Source organism: Littorina saxatilis, linkage group LG13 (assembly GCF_037325665.1).
Source record: "Littorina saxatilis isolate snail1 linkage group LG13, US_GU_Lsax_2.0, whole genome shotgun sequence".
NCBI classification, from domain to species: domain Eukaryota; kingdom Metazoa; phylum Mollusca; class Gastropoda; order Littorinimorpha; family Littorinidae; genus Littorina; species Littorina saxatilis.
The window spans coordinates 4191158-4216758 of record NC_090257.1 but is presented as its reverse complement, the minus strand read 5'-3'; the positions used below and the strand labels follow the sequence as shown (position 1 = coordinate 4216758).

The 25601-nt window shown below is 43.9% G+C and overlaps 1 protein-coding gene across 4 annotated transcripts in view; it reads left to right on the top strand.

The window, feature by feature from the left end:
• The window catches only part of LOC138946325 (beta-1,3-galactosyltransferase 1-like), a 30043-nt gene extending 4848 nt beyond the window's left edge, over window positions 1–25195 (top strand). For 2 of the 4 annotated variants that reach the window (XM_070317874.1, XM_070317873.1), the window contains exons 2-3: window positions 18903–20438; window positions 22597–25195. In XM_070317874.1, coding sequence (XP_070173975.1) covers window positions 19663–20438; window positions 22597–23053 — 1233 coding nt within the window. In that variant the 5' untranslated portion in view covers window positions 18903–19662 and the 3' untranslated portion in view covers window positions 23054–25195. Of the gene's footprint in view, window positions 1–2466; window positions 3401–7079; window positions 7399–18902; window positions 20439–22596 lie in introns of those variants that run through there. The other 2 variants (XM_070317872.1, XM_070317871.1) reach the window with 2 other exon arrangements.
• The last annotated feature ends 406 nt before the right edge of the window (window positions 25196–25601 follow it).

Below are 25601 nucleotides of genomic sequence, written 5' to 3'. Positions count from 1 at the left end.
CCACACCAAGTTGGCTGCTGTCTTCCGTCTTCGGTGGTTGAGGTTCTTACTCAGGGTTGCCTCCTCCCCAAGAGTAGCTGCCTTGCTGGGCTGTCGAGTCCACTCTACCCGGGTTTGACGTCGAAGTTTTCCTTCTCGTAGCCTTTGCCTTTCCCAAGGCGCACACAAGGCAGTGCGGGTTTTGAAATCGGAGTTGTCCTTCTCCTAGATGAGCGACCATCCAAGGTTAACGAGCCCCATCTGCCCGAAGCAGCTGGTTTTAAGGCGCCAGTGACCCGCCTGCATCCCTTCTCCTGTTAGTCGAAGACAGGGCCCGCCACGTGAAGGCCAGGAGCTGGATTTGACTGTCAGAGGTGTTTGGAGACACGAAGCCATATGGAGCATTTCTTGGGAAGTAGGCGCTTATCTCTACTTCCACCCCGGCATAACAGTCCTTGGGCGCCATTTTCTTCGGTTAATTTGCCAACATGGCCGCTACAGGGGGATACGACTGATCGGACCGTTTGCGGGGAGTTTCTGTTGAATTTAACGAAACTGAAGAATCTAGAGAATTAACTCTACCTTTAAGGCGGTCCTCCATTGACCCTGAAGTCAACTTCGCAAAGTCTTTTGACCAAAATCACATTGCTAAAGCTCCGTGCAGCCAGCTTCGCGAAGTCGACTTCGTCCAATTAAGGACAGGCTTTAATCAACTAGACGCACACCGCACGATTTGTACGGAAACGGTCCACACGTATGATCATTAATCAAACCAAAGTGAGTGAATGCGCTTCATAGCGCTGCCGGCTTCTCTCCGGTGTTGGAAACAGGAAGTCTTCCATAAGCGCCGGCTGGTGACACCACGGCCAGCACCCGCTATGACGCCGCGACCTAGTAACCTTATCACGTTCACAAACAAGAGAAATAACTCAGTGGAATTAACCCACAAAGATCAGTACTCTTGCTTTGCCCGTTTTGTGACATTTAAGTAAGCTTTTAAAACACCTGCTTTTGCAAAAAGTGTAGGCAGTCCTCCTGCGCGGTGGCATTATTTGTATCACAGAATCTTATGGTATACATTTTGGAAGCTTCTTCTTCTTCTTCTTCTTCAGCGTTCCAGAAATTCTGGAGACGTGTGAGCTTGCGTGTTTGCCCATTTGGGTTTCACTACCCAGGTTTCCATAGCCCACCGAACTCCGACATGGATTACAGGATCTTTTTCGTGCGCACTTGGTCTTATGCTTGCGTGTACACACGAAGGGGGTTAAGGTCACTAGCAGGTCTGTGCAAAAGTTGACCTGGGAGATCGGAAAAATCTCCACTCTTAACCCACCAGGCGGCCAGCGACCGGGATTCGAACTCACGGCCTCCTGATCGGGAGGCCGACGTCTTGCCACCACGCCACTGCGCCCGTCACATTTGGGAAGAGATCTGAGGGCCTTTTTTCTTCGGTAATATCCCTTTAAAGTTTCGGCAATTTTTCCAAAGTTTCCAAGTTTTGGCCGTTACCTTTCCCCTAACGGGAAAGAAATCGAAATAGATTTGCCGAAATAACGGCACATTTTTCGGCGATTTGAACGAAATTTCGGCGTTTTGTCGACGCAGTGCCGACATCACTGAATGTATAAGCTTCTGGTGCCTATGACCCAGTACGCTCGAGCGAACAGTGACAGCTAGGTCAGGCCAGTGTGCTGTGGAGATGATGCGACACTAAACCTGCACAGGCTATTATTATATATATTGTTTCAAAGCAGATACGACGACTGCACAGAAAGAACGGTAGAGCGGAACTGTGTGTGCAAGTGTGTTTTACAACCATTCGAAGGGCAAAAGGACAGACCCGGAAGCAGGTTTCTTTGTCATCTTTTATCTGTGTTCACGTACTGTACACCCGTATGTTTGCTCGAATGGGTTGATTTTGACGTGTATGACCGTTTTTCCCCGCCATTCAGGCAGCCATACTCCGATTCCGGGGGAAAAGCAAGCAGAATTCAGAGTGATGAGTTGCCTGTCACAGTGGCGGAAATTTATGAGCGAGGAAAAAGGTACAATGTGGATCTGAGATGAATCAATGAGACGAACAGTGGCAAAAATGCCGGTTCAAAGTTCAGAATGTAAGACAATTAACTCACAGAAATGCTAATCACAACTTCTGTGTGGTGTAGAATGTGAACAAAATTAACAAGCAATCAAAAATGCTGGTTCCGTGTTCTATATTTTGTAGAATGCGAGACAATTAACTCAACATGAAAATGCTGGTTCCGAGTTCTGTATGGTTGTAGAATATGAGACAAATTACTCATGAAAATGCTGGTTCTCTCTTACGGGTGGTGTAAATGTGAGACAACTGATGAAAATGCTAGTTCCCTCTTACGGGCGGTGTAAATGTGAGACAACTGATGAAAATGCTGGTTCCCTCTTACGGGCGGTGTAAATGTGAGACAACTGATGAAAATGCTGGTTCCCTCTTACGGGCGGTGTAAATGTGAGACAACTGATGAAAATGCTGGTTCTCTCTTACGGGTGGTGTAAATGTGAGACAACTGATGAAAATGCTAGTTCCGAATTCTGAATAGTTGTTGAATTGAATGTGAGACAATTTGCTAATGAAAATGCTAGTCCCGAGTTATGTAGAATGTAGAACGTGAAACAGTGATTAATTCATGAACATGTTAGTTAAGAGTTATGCCTAGTATAGTGTACGTAGAAAGCCCGGTGAGACAGTCAACTCATGAAAAGATTGCGGCGTAGAATGTCTATTAATTTAGGTGGTAAACGTGTGGCGCCTTTGAACCCGTGGTTGAGATATGTGCGCGATATAAATTGCATAAAATAAATAAATATTATTGTGACACGTTGTGACAGTGAACACTCGGCGTAACTGCGCTTCAGTGCTGCACTAACACCGAGTAAAGGACACCCACCGAACATAGCACTAGCAGGTACTGCCGTACAGCAACGGCGACAATAGCGTCATCAATAATCTCATAAAGACCGCCGTAACACGACAGCACGATAGAAACTGTAAACGTCGATGTGTATACATTGACAAAGTGAAGGTCAAACGACGCTATAACTAGACGTGATGAGTTAACGCTAAAGCTGCAGCAATCCATAATGGCTGCGGTTGACTGAAGACAAAAGAACAAGAGGAAGGAGAACAAGAACAACCAAGAACAAGAACAGAACGAAAGCAGAAGCAGCAGCATCACCACCTCCACTAACAACAACAACAACAACAAGACCATCACCGCCACCATCAACGACAACAACAATATATACAGCAACAACAACAACTACACCCAAAACCACCACCACCACCACCAACAACAACTTCAACAACATCAAGCGTGACGCTTCAGACAACACGATAGAAGCTTTTGATAGATTTATTGACAGTGTTCGTCTGGGACTGAAGACGGTGAGTGAAATTAAACTACCTTTTTACATTTAGTCAAGTTTTGACTAAATGTTTTAACATAGAGGGGGAATCGAGACGAGAGTCGTGGTGTGTGTGTGTGTGTGTGTGTGTGTGTGTGTGTGTGTGTGTGTGTGTGTGTGTGTGTGTAGAGCGATTCAGAGTAAACTACTGGACCGGTTGCGCTGTGCTGCATAGCACGCTTTTTTGTACCTCTCTTCGCTTTAACTTTCTGAGCGTGTTTTTAATCCAAACATATATCTATATGTTTTTGGAATCAGGAATCGACAAGGAATAAGATGAAATTGTTTTTAAATCGATTTCGGAAATTTAATTTTAATCATAATTTTTATATTTTTAATTTTCAGAGCTTGTTTTTAATCCAAATATTTAACACCAGTGCTGGACTGATCGTGTAACCTCTGCGAACGCCAAGAAGAAGAAGAAGAAGAATCCAAATATAATATATTTATATGTTTTTGGAATCAGAAAATGATGAAGAATAAGATGAACGTAATTTTGATTCGTTTTATAAAAAATAATTTTAATTACAATTTTCGAATTTTTAATGACCAAAGTCATTAATTAATTTTTAAGCCTCCAAGCTGAAATGCAATACCAAAGTCTGGCCTTCGTCGAAGATTGCTTGGCCAAAATTTCAATCAATTTAATTGAAAAATGAGGGTGTGACAGTGCCGCCTCAACTTTTACAAAAAGCCGGGTATGACGTCATCAAAGACGTTTATCCAAAAAATGAAAAAAATGTCTGGGAATATCATACCCAGGAACTCTCATGTCAAATTTCATAACGATCGGTCCAGTAGTTTACTCTGAATCGCTCTACACACACACACACACACACACACACAGACACACACACTGACACACAGACACACAGACACACATACACCACGACCCTCGTCTCGATTCCTCCTCTATGTTAAAACATTTAGTCAAAACTTGAATAAATGTAAAAAGAAGAAGTATCGGAACGTAAAAGATCAACAACCTTTTTAGTCGAGACTGAGTGGGATCTCGTTTCCACTAGGAATTCTACTCTGGCGCATTCCCTGTATACTATACATAGACATAGAACACTTTATTATCTCAACGAGGAGAAACCCAGGTGTGGTGTATACAGCATTACAGTAAACAACATAAAAGTTTGTAAGAACAGAAATAAAATATCGAGGCGCAAATAGTCCACTCATAACAGTCAAGATTAGGACGACAATATCAAAACAAATCTCTCTCTCTCTCTCTCTCTCTCTCTCTCTCTCTCTCTCTCTCTCTCTCTCTCTCTCTCTCTCTCTCTCTCTCTCTCTCTCTCTCGCTCCATTCATATCATCACATTACGTCGTCGCGATATAACCTTCGTGGTTGAAAACGACGTTAAACACCAAATAAAGAAAGAAAGAAATAGAGAATACTACATGGCTTGCTGTGTCGTACCAGATTTACACGAGTTGTTTTTTTAAATAGTGAACTGCGAGCGAAAGCGAGCTGTTCACTATTTGAAAAAGCAACGAGTGTAAATCTGGTACGACACAGCAAGCCATGTAGTATTCTGTTTATCCTACATTATATACTTCTGTGCCAGATCTAACTAAAAGTCACCGACAGCGCTATTGCCTTTGGATCAACCCGCTTTAGAACTTCAAACCACTTTACTCAATTTGACATTCATTCCTCCGCCATGACACACACTCTCAAACTAGGACAAAGTAGTTCGCCTTTGTTAACACTGTTAAGTTTAATATTGAACATTGATTAAATAAATTCGAACAACGAAATGATGGTCACTTCAAAATATACCAGATAAAAAGAAAAGCAGGGGCCACAGGATAAAAGAAACCAAAAGGAACAACAACAGCAAAGCATATCCTTCCGCGATAGGATGACAGTCAAGTCGGAGCCAGGCGAGTCGACAGCTTTCAGATGGTCACTTCTCGGTTTGGTGACTGGACAAATATTGGTTGATGTTGATGGTACCAACGTGCACAGGCCTTGCAAACAGTGTTGTTAGCGTTTGCTGGGATGTGATTGTGGCAGTGGCAGTGGAGACGGCTGGAGTTGAAGTGGCCGTGCGAATCCAATGTGTCGTCTGCCGACACTGGCGACAGCTCCGAGACCGGTGCAGTGCCGTTTAGCATCAGACTGAAGCCACGGTGTTCCTCTTGGGAAATGCTGCTTAACGTTGTTGTGCCCAGATAGCTGCATTATTTTGGTCGGAGGAACGTTATTCTCGGAAAGTTTCTGCACTAGGAACTGGCGTGCAGAGTGGTTGGTGTAGATCTACCTCGGGTTGATGATCCCAGCTTTTCTTCACATGTCGCCCTGGCTTTGGTTGTGGATTGTCTTTCGCAAAATTGGAGATATTCTCTGCCATTACTGTCTTCATGCAAGGACACGTCTCCTCACTGCATGTGCCTGTGAGGTGTCACGCTGCGCAGACCAAAGTTGACTGTGTTTTGCCACCACAGAGTATTCAGGATTACTTCTGGATCTGCGACTCCGAGCTGTTTTGTCTGCCACAGCTTGTCAACATCTTCATCTTTCAGCGGTTGAGCCCTGTTAGGTAAGTTGCCACAACCTTCCTGTTTAACAATCTTCTGCTTTGTCTTCACGACTTCTCTCAGTTACAAGTGCAAATTCGGGGCCGTCTATAACGGGTGCACAGTACTTTTTAGACTTCAACTGTCGACGGATGCTGCTGAGAAGGCCCCTCAGCGTGGGGATGGTTCATACTCTTTGCCATCCGGTTTTTTCAAACTCATGAAAAGAGAGCAGAGAATTTTGCATAATGTTTGTGGTTGGATGGTGCTAATGTTTCTTTTGTCCCCGTGTTTCGCCATAAACGTCGATAGGCGACGTATATCGTAAACCGTTTTTCGGAGAGTGTTCTTGTTCTTGTTTGTCTGAACGAATGAGTCTATTGGAGAAAAATCATAAATCATGGATGACTCGCTTTTTTCTTCATCGACTTCGTCATTCGCGTCATCGCCAAACATGTCTTCGAACAGCTCATCACTCAAAAATTCTTTCAGTGTTGACAAATCGGTTTCGTGGCAGTTGCCATTTTGTTGCAAAAGTAGTTCTTCATGAATATGTAATTACTAATTTACATAGCATGACCTTCCGGTTGACCTCATTTACATGATATACACACGTGTGATTTGAACGATTTTTATCTCACGGGTATCTCTCTCACGTATGTAGGATAAATCACATTACGTCAGCCCTAAAACAAAAGACAAGTGCACCCTCTGCGTGTCGAATAGGATCCCTTCTGTCTCAGTGTGCGTCTGACACGTCTTATACCAACAACAATATCGAGGCCTTTCAGGTTGTGACTGCAACTCTCTAAACCACCGTGACACAGACGTAGTATTCTGACAAGTACAGCAGTACCTGCGATGTGTGGACCCTCCCATGAGAGGACACCTCCCTTAAAAGGACACCTCTTGTCCCTGTTTAAGTTATCTCGACCAAAGTATACCTGTCATGAAAGGCCACCTGCAATGTAGGGACACTTCTGGCTGGTCCCAAGGGTGTCCTTTCATCACAGGTACCACTGTAACAAGGAACGTTCGTGAAGTCTTTTGTATTTGCTCGGGATAGGTTTCAGTCGCGGCTATTTTGCTTTGCACAGTACGTATGCGTGCCAATTTAAAGGGGCACAGTTGAACTACAGCTTCCTTGCTATAGTGTGTGAGCGGCCTCTCTTGCTGTTACACCTGACTTCCTCCGTTGGCCGCCTTTGTACAGCTCTGTGTCATACGGCCCGGCGTTCAGCGCCATCAACACGGGTTTTGGCTTTAGTTGACTGACCACCGCACACACCCATTACATACCTGACCATGGCGTCGTAGACGGTACGGCTTTGCAAGGCTGTCCCTCGCACCCGGGGTATTCATGACCACGTCGACAAACTACCCGCTTGGATTAACTATACGGACTATACAGTGTTTTGCCGCTCGCATGCTTTCAACTCTGGATAGGTGGGTGCACATTAATTACTCTTGTAGAGAAGGAAATAGTTGAAACTGCTTGACTGCAGGGCAAAGATTTTGAATATTAGTTGTGTTTTGTGGAACTGACCGTCTTAATAATATACTGTGTGTTTGTGTGTGTCGGTTCTATAATGCTCAACGGAAGTGGATTGAGATTGTGTTGGTCAGTCGGTCTAGTAAGGCCACAAAAAAAAGTCTGTTTACGGTAACATAGACCAAAAAAATAGGGTCGGTAGGTCGGGATATTTTTTTTTCCCAAAAAATCATATTTGTACGTTATTTTGCCAAAAAACCCAAAAATATATATATTTTTTTCCCAAATGCCAAAAAAAAAGTCTAGGGTCGCGCGAAAATAATAGGGTCGGTCGCGTTACCGTAAACAGACTATTTTTTTTTTGGCCTAATTTGCACGCGTTTTCATATCTGGGTAGGAAGGTACACATTTACGCTGGTCGAGTAAAACTGAGCACAATCTCAACTCAAGAACCGAAAAGACACAAAATGTGTGCAGTACGTAGTGTTTGTGCCAAGGTAGTCTTCCTTTACTGTGTGGTTGTGTGTGCCTCGGTATATATACTGTTCAAAAAAAGAAACGCATAGCTTGTAATATTTGGTTAATTTAATTATATGGCTACAAGGATATCCACCAAACTGCAGAAAATGTTTATCTGGTCGTCGACCTTTCGTCCATTGCCACAAGTGAGCTCTGCACGTGACGCATGCGTTATCAGTGGCTACAATGTCAAAATTGCTCATTTGGCATGACCATTCGTCATGCTTCAGTGTAATCTCGTGAAACTCGGGGAATATTGAGCTCTCACCATGTCTTCCAAAACCCATAAAAGCGGATTGTTCGCCACAAAGAAATCAGACGACAATTCAGCGACGAAAGATGGCCCGATTGAGCAGAGAAGACCGCCAAATTGCATTGGGTCGTTTACAAGCAGGCCAAAGTCAAAGTGCAATCGCCAGGCACTTCCACGTGTCCCAGAGCACCATCAGTAGACTGTGGGTCAGGTTTCAAGCCACTGGCTCCGTTGCTGACTTGCCACGAGCGGGAAGACCAAGGGCGACAACTGCTGCTCACGACCGCTTCATACGGCTCCGCCACCTCCGGAATCGTTTCCTGTCGGCCTCATCTTCTGTCCAGGCTCTCCCCGGGCCACACCGATTATCGGACCAGACCGTGCGGAACCGCCTGCATGAAGCTGGTTTGAGAGCTCGCAGACCTCACAGAGGAGCTGTCCTCACCCGCCGCCATCGCCAGAACCGAGTGCAGTGGGGCAACCAGCACCTTCGCTGGACCGTCCGGAATCACTGGAGACACGTGTGGTTCAGCGACGAGTCCTACTTCCTGCTCCAGCGATATGATGGTCGGAGGAGGGTCTACCGGAGAGTAAACGAACGTTACGCGCCCAACTGTGTGGATTAGGCACCCGTTCATGGTGGTGGAGGCGTCATGGTGTGGGGGGCGATCAATACCGCTGGAAGGAGCACCCTGGTGCACGTCCAAGGGCGCATAACTGCCCAGCGATACGTGGAGGAAATTCTGCGCCCACACGCCCTTCCTCTTCTGGCTGACCAGGATGCCATATTCCAGCAGGACAACGCTCGCCCGCACACAGCACGACTCACCACCCAGTTCCTCACCGACCACCATGTCCAGGTGCTTCCCTGGCCATCCATGTCGCCAGACATGAACCCGATAGAACACCTCTGGGATGAATTGGACAGACGTGTGCGCAGGCGAGAAGAAGCGCCGGCAAATCACCGCGATCTATTGCAGGCACTTCAGGAGGAGTGGGACACCATCCCACAGCAAGATATCCGGCATCTGATCCAGTCCATGCCCAGAAGGTGCCGGGCAGTTGTTGCTGCTCAAGACAGTCACACCCCCTACTGACTTGACAGCCTCGGCACCCAATCGTATTGATTGACTGATTGATTTGAAGATGCAAATGAACTGTGTGTGCATTCAACTGTGTCCATACCAAATTTCAAACAAATAATCTAAATATTGGATTTTCTGTTAATTTTTTAGAAAAATAAAACAAATTTGGCAAGTAGCAACTATGCGTTTCTTTTTTTGAACAGTATATTACCTGCTATTCAGGCTTGGTCGTGTGACTCGACTGCTGCTGTCTCACTTCGGCTACGCCGTCGTGAGACATCTACAGTCTCGTGTGCAAGAAAACTCTCTGTCACACGACTAACTCGTAATAGCGGGTATTTCCCAACGCCGGCAGTGAGCTTCTGAATAGTTATGTTAGAGGTACGTACATTTACTGAGTTAGAATACATCCGGTTTTTATATTTAGTCAAGTTTTGACTAAATGTTTTAACATAGAGGGGGAATCGAGACGAGGGTCATGGTGTATGTGTGTGTGTGTGTGTGTGTGTGTGTGTGTGTGTGTGTGTGTGTGTGTGTGTGTGTGTGTCTGTCTGTCTGTCTGTCTGTCTGTCTGTGCGTGTGTGTGTGTAGAGCGATTCAGAGTAAACTACTGGACCGATCTTTATGACATTTTACATGAGAGTTCCTGGGTATGATATCCCCAGAAGTTTTTTCTTTTTTTCCATAAATGTCTTTTATGACGTCATATCCGGCTTTTTGTAAAAGTTGAGGCGGCACTGTCACACCTTCATTTTTCAATCAAATTGATTGAAATTTTAGCCAAGCAATCTGCGACGAAGGCCGGACTTCGGTATTGCATTTCAGCATGGAGGCTTAAAAATTAATTGATGACTTTGGTCATTAAAAATCTGAAAATTGTAATTAAAATTATTTTGTTGTAAAACGATCCAAAATTACTTTTATTTTATTCTTTATCATGTTCTGATTCCAAAAACATATAAATATGTTATATTCGGATTAAAAACAAGCTCTGAAAATTAAAAATATAAAAATTATGATTAAAATAAAATTTTCGAAATCGTTTTAAAAACAATTTCATCTTATTCCTTGTCGGTTCCTGATTCCAAAATCATATAGATATGATATGTTTGGATTAAAAACACGCTCAGAAAGTTAAAACGAAGAAAGGTACAGTGAAGCGTGCTATGCAGCAAAGCGCAACCGCTACCGCGCTAAACAGGCTCGTCACTTTCACTGCCTTTTGAACTAGCGGCGGACTACGGTCATTGTGAAAAAATGCAGTGCGTTCAGTTTCATTCTGTGAGTTCCACAGCTCGACTAAATGTAGTAATTTCGCCTTCACGCGACTTGTTCTTGACTGTTTTCAATTCCCGGACTGGTATTTCCTGCCTAGTTGATTAATAAGGAAAATACTCGCATTATAAGACAAAGACTCCAATTATTCGGATGTGTTTTGTTGTTGAATGGGTGTTATTTCTTTACCTGGTGTGTGTGTATGTGTGTATGTGTGTGTGTATGTGTGTGTGTGTGTGTGTGTGTGTGTGTGTGTGAATGTGTATGTGTGTTTGTTTGTGGGTGTGTGTGTATTTGTGTGTGTGTGTCACGGTGTGTATGTGTCACGGTGTGTGTGTGTGTGTGTGTTAGTGTGTGTGTAACTGACGGCAGTGGATTACAAGTAAGCCTGTCCCCATTCAATGCACTTGTGACTGGATTTACTGAGTGTTGGTGTGTAGAGCCATTGCCTGCAACCTGTGACTGGATTTACTGAGTGTTGGTGTGTAGAGCCATTGCCTGCAACCTGTGACTGATAACTCAGGTTGTTTTGTGGATTAGAGAAAAGCTCTCGAAAGGCAGGTGAGCGGCGCGGTACTGTTAATGTTATCACTGAGCGCTTCCACTGGCAGATAAAACCTTCCATCGTTATTTCCAGAGACAGCTTAGTGTATTAAGGGTTAAGTACAGCGGGACCCACCTTTTAAGACCTCTGTAAACCTGAGAAAACTAGGTCTTAAAAAGGAAGGAGTCTTAAAATGGGTGTGAATTTAGAGAGGTTATGAACAAAAGGTCTGAAAAAAACCAGGGTCTAATAATGGAAGAAGTCTTAAATTGGGGGTCTTAAAATGGAGGAAGTCTTAAATTGGGGGGGTCCTAAATGGGGGGGGGGGGGGGGGTGAGTCCACTGTACTGTGTTATGTTCACTTGATAGATCAAATTGAACATGTCTTCGTTCTTTCGGTTTGCCTGTTGTGTCAGAGGATCACTAAATGTCACATACACGGCCACAAGCCGTCCCCGAACAAAACCTCACTGAGTGCTTTCAGGTAAGTCTTCGATCGGGAATCCCAGACTGTTAATTACTGTGTGAGTTCAGTCGACTGATCGAATTTCGCGTTTTCGTCTTCGGTGTTCGGGTTAGCTTGCAGAGTTTTATTTTAGATTTGAATCCCTAAAAGTGCGTACACAACGAACAGTCAAGGGGCAACGTTTGTGATAACAGCGGGATGTATGCGGGCTACGCTAAAGCGAGGTAGTACAGTATAACCCCCTTTTACCCCCCCCCCTCCCCCCAAAAAAAGAAAAGAAAAAAAGTCAGGTCGTAAAAAGTGTTCTTGTCAGAACATCGTTTCTCACTACTTTGTGGATTGTGGAGTTAACGCCATCTGGCAATGAGCATTATTATCCCTGAATTGATCAGACATTTTCCGATGTATAAAATGGCCCCCGTGCTGGAGGGTTTAACCTTCGGGCATGACATTGGACACCAGAGCTTGGAGTTAAAATTGCTCCGCACGACCGACGGGCGTAGTGGCGTGGTGGTAAGACGTCGGCCTCCTAATCGGGAGGTCGTGAGTTCGAATCCCGGTCGCTGCCGCCCTAAGAGTGGAGATTTTTCCGATCTCCCAGGTCAACATATGTGCAAGACCAAATGCGCACGGAAAAGATCCTGTAATCCATGTCGGAGTTTGGTTGGTTGTGGAAACACGAAAATACCCAGCATGCCTACTCAACGAAAGCGGAGTGAAGCTGACTATGCTGAGTATAGTTTGGGGAACCCAAATGGGCAAACGAGCTCACACGTATAACCAGACAATTTTAGAACGCTGAAGAAGAAAGAAGCTCCGCACGACAACGTTGGATAATTCATGACTATACGTTCGGATTTTACGCCTTCAAGGGTGAGTTTTCGTTAAAACTGAAGCGTAAATTAAGTTACGCATGCTGGATGTCAGTTTTTGTTGTTGAAGTGACACTGGACGCGTTTGTCTGTCTGTTGATGTGACACGCTTAGCATTGGTGTTTCCGTTGCAATTTTAACGTTCCTGCTTGATCACCTGTGACCGTTTGCCAGTGCTGTGGGAATGACGGTTTGTGCTTCTGTTGTTTATTTATTTATTTTATTTTATTTATATATCTTCTTCTATCTCTCATCTCCAAAAACGCTAGTGTGACAGCTCCGTTACGCGATATATAATAATAGGGCCTACAGCATGACTTCCCTTCTTTGTCTCTGTTAATCTAGGGAGAAAATATCCAGCGATATTTCTCCGTAGGCCTAAAGTTCGGCCATGACCTAGGCAAAATAACTTGCGCAGCCTCAGAAACAAGAAAATGGAAATCTTTTATGAAATGATTGGGAGCCACGCAAATTTGACCTCTTGATTCCGACCATGAACCCGCTGTTGATAATCTGGAAGGTCGTACCAGAAATGCAGATGGCCAAGCAATGGCTCGTTTCGACAAGCATTAAACGGATGAAATTAACCACATGCAGTTTATTCTTCAGAAAAATGCACACAAAAAATGGGTTGGGTTCGGTGATTTGTACATAAACGTCTTCCTCGCGATAGATTTGCTGATTTGTCTTATGAAGCTGTCATCAACACGAACACAATGATTGCAGAAGCAAACTCTGTACCTACACGACCGGAGACACAAGACTGATTATTTCACAGCTGCAATGAGAATAGAGAACAAAGACGTTTTGGGTAAGCTTACTCACGTCAGGTCTTCACTGACAAGCTAGGAACAGACGGAAAAATTCCGAACAAAAGTGAATGACGTCAAAGTCTCTTTCGCTTTGCGTGTAAGTTTGTGATGACGTCTTTTTGTGACGACAGTATACGCGACAATTTGTTCGCTTCCGGTGTCATTTTAGACTGAAAAGCAACTCAAAACAAGGAGCTAAGCCTGTGTCTTGAAACAGCTAAAATACTCTTTTGGATTGCCGTTTCAATGTTAACCAAAAAGTTAAAGAAAAAAAAACAAGGTTCAGTTGCGAACTGACAGCGGATTGAGCATTTATTCCTGTTGATGAAGGTACGATTGAAGCTTTATTCTCTCCGTCAACCAACAAGACTAGATTTGTAGCAGACGAAAAACAAAGTGTGCGTTTTTCCTGTCTTGTGAAGGCGATTATGTCGTTTTAAGTTATCTGTACGTTGTGAAGACATTTCAAAACAAAATTTAGCTTTGATGCGTCACGGGCCCGGATATATAAGCTTATACGTTTTCATCCATGAAATACACCAGTTAACAGTTTCGGCACTTACATGGTACAAAGAAGGAAAACTCACGTGATACCCAAAGCGATTCTGGTTGGACGAGAAATTTCGACGAGCAACCGCTGCATCGTCTGCTCAACGTGATGGAAGCAATTGAACGGGACGGTGTGTTTTCCTCTACGTTATAACAAAAACCTCACGTTACATCCAAATTAACGATGGCGTCAACATGCTGTGTTATTGGTTGCAGTAATGGGAGTAACCGACTTAAAAAATGGTGGTCGGAAGATTGCAAAATTCATTACGTGCCTCGACGGTCGTTAGTGTGTGGTTGCGAACCACAAGTTCAGGTGGGCATTTGTTATCGCCTGTGTGTTGTGTTTTGACAAACTTTTAGCACGACTGATGTGAGCCGAATTTATTGGCGAAAGTTCAATGAATGCAAAAAGGTATGCCAAATAGTAGTGTGTCATGTTTCCTTTGCGTTGGGTTGTGGTGAAGTACACAGCGGTTATCTGTTTGCGAGTTGCCTGGAACACGGTTTTTTAATAACATCTCTCGATCTTCACATATTTTGTCATGTGAATAAGAACAGAACAAGTTCGTCAAACATATTTCTTATTTTATCTGCATTGAATGAATTTACAACGTCCTTCTTGTTAATTGTTTATGCATAAAGACTACTTGTACTGAAGAAAATGTTTCCCCCTTTCAACGGCTGGAGTAGTGCGCCGGAGTAGTGTCCCTTGCGTAGAAACGTGGGCGAATAACACGATCTGCGCATGCGGTGAAATCAACCGGAAAAGGAAAAAGACATAAACAAGCCGAAAAACGATATGCGCATCACCCGGAAAAGGAAATAAGTCGAATCTGCTCGCGATAAAAGAAGTGCACATGTGCGAGATCTAAAATGGCCGCGGAACTGTTAACTGGTGTATTGTTTTTTTCGTCTTGGCAGGGTGAATGAATTCATGATGTCTTTTCCGGAACTGGACAAAACTGGCCTTGCCAAGACTGAAACAAAATATACTTCTACAACTTCTAGGCTTGGGTTGATTGCCCATGGTGAATTTTCCAATTATTTGTTTCCACATCCCATGACAAATTCTCTTTACTTTGGTAATGTCTCGACGGGGTGAAAGAATATAATGACGTCACTCTCGGCAGAGCCTCGAGTGACGTCATCATATTCATTGACCCAGTCTCGACAAAATATCAGGCGATACCATGGATGGACGGAGCTGTAACTTATACTTAAACTCTCACCACTGCCGGTGTAACACGAAATTTTTACTCCACGAACAATTTACTCCGGAGTAAATATTTCGTACGAAATTTTTACTCCGAGTACACTTTTCGTACGAGAAAAGAACTCCCCAAGGCACGAAAAAATGACTCCCTCCACGAAATTTTTACTCCCCATTTTTTTTTTACTTCCAGTAAAAATCTCGTACGCAAAAATGGGATGCGGGCGAAGGGATAATGCCAATAAGTGATCTCGCGCACACGAATGTCGCGCTACCCTCCTTCCACCCCTTCCACCACCAAGACTAACAGGGGACAAGGGAGTAAACATTTCGTACACCTGGCATGGGAGGTTAAATTGCTCGTGTTGGGGTGAAGTAATTTGTTCGTTATTTATTCGTCGGGGGAGTAATTTTCTCGTGCAAGGGGGGAGTGCTTTTTTCGTAAATGGAGTAACTTTTTCGTACGAAATGTTTACTCCGGAGTAAAAATCTCGTGGGAGTAATTTTCTCGTGTTACACCGGTATTGATGCGGGATTCCCACCGCAAGTGCCAAGTACATAAATCAGATAACGTTTGTATTTGACGGATGCTCAAAACTATCTTTCGTAACCAGCTGCGTTCATGTTTCCCTGCAAGGAAGACCGAAAACTTGGAGAGCGTGTATGTATTATGTCCACCATTAACTCGTTATTTTACTGTCTCACAAAATATCTCATACGAGAAAGCATGCCGCCCCAGAATCCTCGTATATGTAAACGTCTTTTAATAGTAATGCAATTTTGTTGAAGAGCCGTTTTTCAGTTGTGAAGTATTCTAACAAATTGCTTTGATGACGTAAGCGCTGTGTGTGTGTTCGTGTTTGTGTGTGTGTGTGTGGTGTCACGGTGTGTGTGTTCGTGCGTGTGCGTGTCACAGTGTGTTTGTGTGTGTGTGTGTGTGTGTGTGTGTGTGTGTGTGTGTGCGTGTGTGTCACAGTGTGTGTGGTGTCACGGTGTGTGTGTGTGTGTGTGTGTGTGTTTTCTCTGCGACACTGTCAAAGATCTTCGGGGGGGGGGGGGGGATGGAATACCTGATACCGTTTGATGTTGTGTAGTCTGTCTGTCTGTCTGTCTGTCTGTCTGTCTGTCTGTCTGTCTGTCTGTCTGTCTGTCTGTCTGTCTGTCCATGTGTGTGTATGTGAACTATGTGCCAGTTTTTCATCATATGTGAAACGAAGTGATTGATGATTATATAGCACTGGTCCGTCATATCTCCAGGCTATCCTGACGTTCAAGGCCAGATTTGTAATCTTTTTGCCTGGGAGCTTCAAATTTACATTGTATAAAAATCGTCTCCACTTCTCCTACCCTTGGCACGCCGACTATCACAAGTATGGTCAATTATGTATCTATACATCCGTAGATGCCTTTCATTTGTTTCATGGATCCCAATACTATAGACTTTATTGAGTGGTAAATGTTGAAGGGTGAAAGAAAGTATATTGTGTGTAGACGGATGCATGTTATTCATTGTGTGCTTGGCAAAAAGAAAAAGAAACAAAAAGACTCACAATTTTTTTTAAATGTCATACCGTATCGTCCCACTGTGTCGGGAAATAAGGTCCGTTTCTCCCAGTGCCAACACAGGGGCGGACGAGGGGGGGGTGCACAGGGTGCACGTGCACCCCCCCTCCAGCAAAAACAAACAACAACAAAAATTGGAAAGCTGATTCTATGACCATTTATTAGTTCAAATGGCACCAGATGGCACCATTTTGCTTCTTTGAGCCAAATATTTTTCCGGGGGGGGGGGGCATGCCCCCGGACCCCCCTAGCAAATTCGGGCGCGTATCGCGCCCATCACATTCACTTTCGATTCAAAGTGCACCCCCCCTTACAAAGCAACTGATCCGCCCCTGCAACAGACTGTCAGTAAAAGCTGATCAACCACCGTATGCCGTAACTGTTTTGGACAAAGCAGTTCGTATTATAACAATGTGAGCTTATATTATAAAATCCGCTTGTTCATCCGGTGACGACTGAACCATAATCAGCAATTAAGTGAAATAGATGTAAGCTTGGGATGGTCATTTTCAAAACAGGAATAATGTTCGGTATTTTTAAATGTCATTAACATGTGGATGTGGCAACTTCGGCCATTAGCCTATAACAATATAGGTGGGGGTCTGCAATTTATAAACATAGCTACGATTGAGGCTGATGTCGGGGGCCCGGGTAGCTCAGGTGGTAGAGCACTGGACTTGTGATCGAGAGGTCGCTGGTTCGAATCCGGGCCGGGACGGACACGGGTCAACTTTATGTGCAGACCCAGTGACGGTATCCATCTCCCATCCCCGTGTCACCACAATGGCACGTTAAAGATCTTGGTCATTTTACCATAAGTGCAGATGGCTGATACCACCTAAACACGCAAACATCAAAAAGCCGTGAGGGCGTAAACATCGAATCGTATAAACCAATTCATGTCCAATATAGGCAATTAAGACCTGACGGACAATAATTAGCCCCTTAAAATTTACTCTAGGCTGATGTCTCTCCAAGCGGTATTATACTGGCGTCCACCTAGGACGATTTGAACGTGTAATATTGGATTTTTATGGGATAAATTAATTTATGGACATTGATGGGAAGACATAAAAGTATATGAACAGCTATTATTGGACATTTCTTAAAGGCAGAGTAAGCCTCCCGTAAACCATCACAGATACGGTCAGGCTTTTACACACAGTACAAACACCCTTTCATTTAAACACTCACCAATTGAGAACATCCTAGGTGCCCTCCGTAAAGAGCGAACAATTTTCAAAGAATTTATTTTTGCGTGGTTTATCTTACCCCTGAGCCATCGTGAACCCGTGTGATCCAGTTTTCCCTTTTCACAATGCAGTCGTCATAGTTAGTCATTTGAATGCGACTCGACGTGAGCTTATCTACAATAGCACGTTTTTTTATGCACGAAACAACGGCTGTGGTTCACAAGAACTCTAGCGATGGCTTTTGACTGTTGAGAGGAACGGCGATTTGCACTGATAAACCGGCCGTCGTCTGCTACGACCCTTGCGTGACCCTGCTTCCGGGCTTTTCTTTTTTTAAACTTTCACAACTTCGAATTGTTCTGATCTTGTCTTGATGAAAAACGAATTCTTTTATGATTAAAGAATGTTTGTGTAACAAGCTGTCAATTTATTATTTAGATTTTAAAAGTTAGGTCTAGCGCAAAAACGAGGCGCCGTTGTTGTTAACGGAACAAGTCTACGAAAATAAATTCTTGGAAAATGTCTCACGCTCGACAGAAAGCAGCCAGGATGTTCCCGTTCGGTGAGCGTTCAAATGGAAGTATGCTTGTACTGTATTTAGACGCTCGGGGAGCTCTGTGATGGTTTACGGGAGGCTTACTGTGCCTTTAATGAAGTACCTTGACAGACACGCATAAAACCTCAAACACGCACACACGCACGCAAGCACACACGCACGTATGTACGCAGGCACACACACACACACACACACGCATACATATACACACGCAAGTACGCACTGACACACACACACACACACATACTCACTCACACACACATACACACACACATACACACTCACACGCTAGCGCGCACTGACACACACACACACACAAACACACACACACACACACACACACACACGCATACACACTCACACAGTAGCGCGCACTGACACACAGACACGCGCACACACACAGACACACACACAGACACAGACACACACACACACACACACACACACACACACACACACAAAACACACCACGTGCCACCAGGTGTTTTTGCGTGAATAGCGGACACTTTCCATATAGACGCGCTATACGTCCCTAATTTACTTTTCCTCTGTTTTCAGATTGCGCCTTTCCCACAACACCCAAGCAAACCAAGAACACACAGTGACAACAAAGCGTCTCAATTGACAGAGACATGACGATAAAGGCTCAACGCAATCACGATTAGGCCAACAAAAAAAAAGGTCTGTTTACGGTAACATAGGGTGAAAAAATAGGGTCGGTAGGTCGGCTTTTTTTTTTTTTTTTTCCATTTTTTTTTTTCTCCCCTCTCTATGATGTTTCACAGTTCGATTTCTTCTCATCAATCCCTGTTTTTGCCCAACATAACTATAAACAGTACTTTGAGCTTACCTCCCTTCTGTCGTTTGCTGTTTGAGCGCACACAGCTCTATTTTGGATGCGTTTTATTTTGGTTTTTTTCAGACGATCCAAAAAAAAGATTAGGGTCGGACCTAAAAACTAGGGTCGGTCGGGTTACCGTAAACAGACCTATTTTTTTTATTTTGGCCTTATAAGCGTATCAGTGTGTGATAATATTCACTGCGTGAAGCAAAACAACTTCCAACTTGGTGAAACAGGACACGACAACGATGCATCTCAAATAACAAAAGGGGTGAAAACAAGTGTTCAAAGCATTGATCCAAAGCGTACCAGTGTTTGATTATATTCGCCACGCAAACTGTCAGGCTTTGTGTCTTCTGTACAAGAAAAAGATAAGCCATAAGGAACTCTAGGCGCGGGATCGTCTTTGGACTTAAACGGTGTCGTGTATACTATAATTTTTGTTTGTTGTTGTAGCGTAGGGCAATTAAGCTCAAGATGAATAAGCAACACATGCTGTTGGGTTTAACCATCTTCGTCACCATGACAACAGGACTACTGATCCTGATATCGGGCGATATGTCAACCCTGCAGGGAAGAGCTCTCAAGTTCTTCTACCTGAACGAAAACACTAGCAACAGCAGTGTCAAAGACAACAGAACCCCCATCTCCTCAGGCGACTCCGTTTCTGGCATCATCAAAATGCTGAGTAAATCCGAAAAGCCTCCCACTACCCGAACCGAAACTGCTGAGAACTCGGAGAAGAAGCCTGCCGTAGCCCAACCGGAATCGTCAGCGAAACCTGGAGCAGCATCTTCAAACGCGTCTGAAAGCAAAGAGAGCAACTCGGAGAAGAAACCAACGCAACCAGCAACAGCCAAACCACCCCAACCCACCAACCGTCCCATGCTGTGCACAGGCTGTTTCCATTCCGACTTTACCATTCTCAGCCACAATCCGGACGTCTGCGCTCCTTCGGCGTCCGGCACAACGACGGAAATGATCATCATGATTACTAGCTCGCCGGACGGCTTCGACCGACGCCAGGCCATCCGGGACACCTGGGCCTCTGCTTCTAAAAATAACACCGGGAACATACGTCACGTGTTCCTGCTGGGTACGACCGGTGACGTCAAAGTGACGGAGGGTATTGCGTCAGAGAGCGCGAAATACCGTGACGTAGTTGTGTCGGACTTCGTGGACTGCTATGCCAACCTGACGCTGAAGACGCTGGCCGGGCTGCACTGGATTGTTGACCATTGTGGTCAAGCAAAGTAAGTGTGTTGTTGTTGTTGTTGTTGTTGTTGTTGTTGTTGTTGTTGTTGTTGTTGTTGTTGTTGTTGTTGACTATTGTGGTAAAGCAAATTAGTTGTACTGTTGTTGTTATTATTGCTGATGTTGTTGTTGTTCACTGTGGCCAAGCAAAGTAACTGTGCTGTTGTTGTTGTTGTTGTTGTTGTTGTTGTTGTTGTTGTTGTTGTTCTTGTTTTTGTTCTTGTTGTTCATTGCACATGGCCAAGCAAAGTAAGTGTGCTGTTGTTGCTGATGTTGTTGTTGTTGATGTTGATGATGATGTTGTAGTTATTGTTGTGTTGTTGTTGTTGACTATTGTGGAAAAGCAAAGTTATTGTACTGTTGTTATTATAGTTGATGTTGTTGTTCATTGTGGCCAAGCAAAGCAACTGTGCAGTTGTTGTTGATGTTGATGTTGTTGTTGATGATGTTGTAGTTGTTTTTGTTGATGATGTTGTTGTTGTTGTTGTTGTTGTCGTCGCAAAACAAAGTAAGTGTACTGTTGTGGTTGCTGTTGTTTTGCCTTTTTGTTTTCGTATCTTGGTTTTTTTTTTTTTTAAATTTCCGAGGATTTTGGCAAGTTATTGCTGCTGAAAACGTGCAGCGAAAGAAATAGTGCTGTACAGTATTTGTTGTTCTTGTATTTGTGTTGTCCATGCCGTGACACTTTCGCTGTAAGCTTGGGATCTTTATCGTGCGCATGCATGTATAGGGATAGTTTGTTTACATAACATGATTTGCTAATGGTTATAAATGCATCCCTTCTCAGTCTCCCCCACCAGTCCAACGGGAGCGGCAATCGGGCACTCAATGCGCTCAGTCAGACAATGTGTTCGTTCATTCGTTCGTTCGTTCGTTCGTTTACCTGTACCGTAATTCGTTCTTTTGCGTCATAGTTGCATCCTTTCTTTGCTCGGCTATTACATCGAGCAGTAGATCTGGTCAGCATTTCTTGTGCTGGCTAATCATTCTTTCCTCGTATATATATATAGATATAGATATATATATATATATATATATCTACTAGAATGAATACCCGCTTCGCCGGGTAGCCGGCTTCGCCGGGAAGAAGTACTTAGAGCCGTACGCCGGCTTCGCCGGGTCCGAACAATGGACCCGCCAAGCTTAGGTCCCTCCCAGATTCGTGGAATGGGAACAGCACGAAAATGATTCAGTGGCCATAATGCCATTCCTGACCATATCGAGTCCCATCCTTGTCGACGAATGTAACCGTGTTAATCACCTTTGGAGGCGAACTCCACTCAAACAGGACTGAGCAAGTTATGGCTTCTCAAAGGAAGGCCAGTACATAAAATTACACAAAAGCCGCCAGACCACATCACAAACAGAACTGAACAATGCACAGGTGTTGCTCACATAGAGACACACACACACACACACACACACACACACACACAAACACAGAGAAGCCGTATCTATAGAGAGATAGATGACAGTGTATTTTTCGCGTGGCTATAAATTGATTCGACCTTTGCACTTTTACAGTGAGGATAATTTACGGGTCCAATTTACGTTCTGGACACTGCGTTGACCTTCAAAAAATAGTAACAGTAACAGAACGCCGGGAATATCCGAAGACGCTCCACTCACACTATAGTGCACCATACGAAGGAAGGGAGGTAAACGCTGAAAACCTGTAGAATATGAGAAGATAAGGAAGAGTTACTTATAATGGTGAAATGAACACAAAAACCAAAATCGATTCAGCGCTGCGCGCTGAGAGCACGTGTTGAAATATCTCATCGATGATATTGTGTCCGGGGTGTAGCTGAATACGGTGTCCAAATTTGAAAAAGATCCACCGAGAACTTTGGCTTTGGTGTGTCGGTATGGGGGCCCGGGTAGCTGAGGTGGAACCAAAATAGCTGAGGTGGAACCAAAATCGGTTCAGCGCTGCGCGCTGAGAGCACGTGTTGAAATATCTCATCGATGAGGTTGTGTCCGGGGTCTCTCTGAATAAGCCCACCAAATTTGAAGCAGATCCATCGAGAACTTTGGCCGTGCATGGCGAATACACAAATACACAAATACACAGACACACAGACACACAGACACAAGTCGTATAAAATATATATAGATGTATATATATGTACGCGCTCTGTTTATTCTTACCACCAGGTACTTCATGAAGACAGACCAAGACATGTACGTCTTCGTCAACCGCATCCTCGATCTCGCGAGGAGCAAGGAGAAGACGCTGATGACGTCACTTGGGGGTTGTTGCTACCAGACGGGCAAGCCGTGGCGCGACCCCAAGACAAAATACTACGCCTCCATCCGCTCCTACCCGCAACCCACCTACCCCGGGTTTTGCTCGGGTACCGGGTATATCAGCACCCTCAACGTGGCGAGAAAGATCGTGGAGACCTCTCCCAACATTCCTTTCTTCCACCTGGAAGACGTGTACTTAGCGTTGGTGATGCGCAGCATAAACTACAAGTTAACGATGTACGAAGGTTTTGTGGCGGGAACGGAGGCGTGCACCGTCCCGAGCAGGGCAAAGAGGACGTACACTATCCACGACATTTCGGCGGAGACTATACGAAAGTTGTGGGACCAAAAGTGTGGTGTGTGAAATGTATCATTCGGACGTTTGTTATGGAAATTATAATATGCAGCTTGTGAAACGTAGTAGTTCAAAATTGTGAGAACATTATTTTTGTGACGAAAGTTCTGGGACCGAAAGGATGGAATGTGACGTGGAAGAGAACTTACACCATCCACGACATTTTGCAGCAGACCATACGACAGTTCTGGAACCAACTCGTGGTGTTTGAAGTGTGTATTAATTCAGAGTTGTGTGAAAATGCTGTGAAGAAAGTTCTTGGACAAAAGGTGTCGCATGTGAAATATAAGGGAACGTACACCATCCACGAAATTTCGCTGCAGAATATACGAATGTTCTGGGGTCAAAAGTGTGGTGTTTGAAGTGTGTGGTAATTTAGAGTTGTATGGAAATTATGCTACATCATTTCTGGAACCAAAAGTGTGGTGTTTGAAGTGTGTGGTAATTTAGAGTTGTATGGAAATTATGCTACATCATTTCTGGGACCAAAAGTGTGGTGTTTGAAGTGTGTGGTAATTTAGAGTTGTATGGAAATTATGCTACATCATTTCTGGGACCAAAAGTGTGGTGTTTGAAGTGTGTGGTAATTTAGAGTTGTATGGAAATTATGCTACATCATTTCTGGGACCAAAAGTGTGGTGTTTGAAGTGTGTGGTAATTTAGAGTTGTATGGAAATTATGCTACATCATTTCTGGGACCAAAAGTGTGGTGTTTGAAGTGTGTGGTAATTTAGAGTTGTATGGAAATTATGCTACATCATTTCTGGGACCAAAAGTGTGGTGTTTCAAGTGTGTGGTAATTTAGAGTTGTATGGAAATTATGCTACATCATTTCTGGGACCAAAAGTGTGGTGTTTGAAGTGTGTGGTGATTTAGAGTTGTATGGAAATTATGCTACATCATTTCTGGAACCAAAATTGTGGCATGTGAAGTGTACATGCTCTTACACCATTCTCAAAAATGTGCCTCAGACAACAAACAAATTCACGAAATGCCGCCGCAGACAATATGGAAGTCCTGGGCCAGAAAGTATGATGTGTGAAGTGTGCGTTAAGTCAGAGTTGTATGGAAATTATGTGACAAAAGTTCTGGGACCAACAGTTGGCATGTCCGCTGTACATACAAGGTCCACGAAATTTTGCCTCAGACTACAAATACATTCTTGGACCAAATATATCATGCATGCAGTGTGTATTTCTCAAGATTTGTACATAAATGTTGTGACAGAAGCTTCGCGAACAGCAATATGTGGCATGGCGAGTGTAAGAGAACGTATACCATCCACGAAATTTCGCCTCAGGCAATACAAAAGCTCTGGGACCAAAATGGTTTCATGTTGCGTGTTGGAGATCGTACACCATCCACGAAATTTTGCCTCAGGCAATACAAAAGCTCTGGGACCAAAATGGTTTCATGTTGCGTGTTGGAGAACGTATACCATCCACGAAATTTTGCCTCAGGCAATACAAAAGCTCTGGGACCAAAATGGTTTCATGTTGCGTGTTGGAGAACGTATACCTTCCACGAAATTTTGCCTCAGGCAATACAAAAGCTCTGGGACCAAAATGGTTTCATGTTGCGTGTTGGAGAACGTATACCATCCACGAAATTTCGCCTCAGGCAATACAAAAGCTCTGGGACCAAAATGGTTTCATGTTGCGTGTTGGAGATCGTACACCATTCACACAATTGCGTCGCAGACTATACGAGAACATTCTGGGACCAAAATGCGGTGTAAGAAGGACATCAATTCAGAGTTGTGTGAAAATGCTGTGACAATATTTCAGGGACCAAATTTGTTTTATGGGAATCTGAGAGGACGCACACCATCAACAACATTTTGCGTGTAGAAAATGCAAATGATCTGGGACCAAACATGTGATGTTTGAAGTGTGTATTAATTCAGAATTGTATGAACATTTTGCATAGCGCGGGAAACGTATTTTTTGAATGTGATATGACATGTAAGTGATGGAAGTTCTTTGACCAACAGTATGGCGAACAAAATGTATTACTTCATTTGATTGAAGCACGTAAAGCGTATTAACCCCTTGACTGCCTTAGGACGGGTATACCCGTCCTGCACTTGTGCATTATTTCCATGATTAGATACTAAAAACAGATTCTTGGTTGAATTTCCTTTAAAAATAACATAGGTTTTACTTTCCTACCTACTGCCAGTTTGGAGCAAGAATTTTTTGTGAATTATTACACCCCGAACTCCAATATTCCCTGGCAGTCAGGAAGTTTTGATTGGCAGCGAAAGGGTTAATTCAGAGTTGTATGGAAAAAGATGAACTTCGAAATAAGTCTTCTTTTTCACACACACACAACTGATGAATGCATATATGCTTTACGCGCTACACACAATTATATTATGTTCGGAAATAACTCTGCAATATTTGTATCGGTTGTGAAAGAGTGAATGCTCTTGCTTTTATTGAGGCAAACTTTCCACACACGCTCCCTGTCCACGTGTTTCAGACACACCCGACCCCTCGCTATAGTGATTGGCCTAAAATGTCACGTGGACAAGTTTGCCTCAATAAGAGCAAGA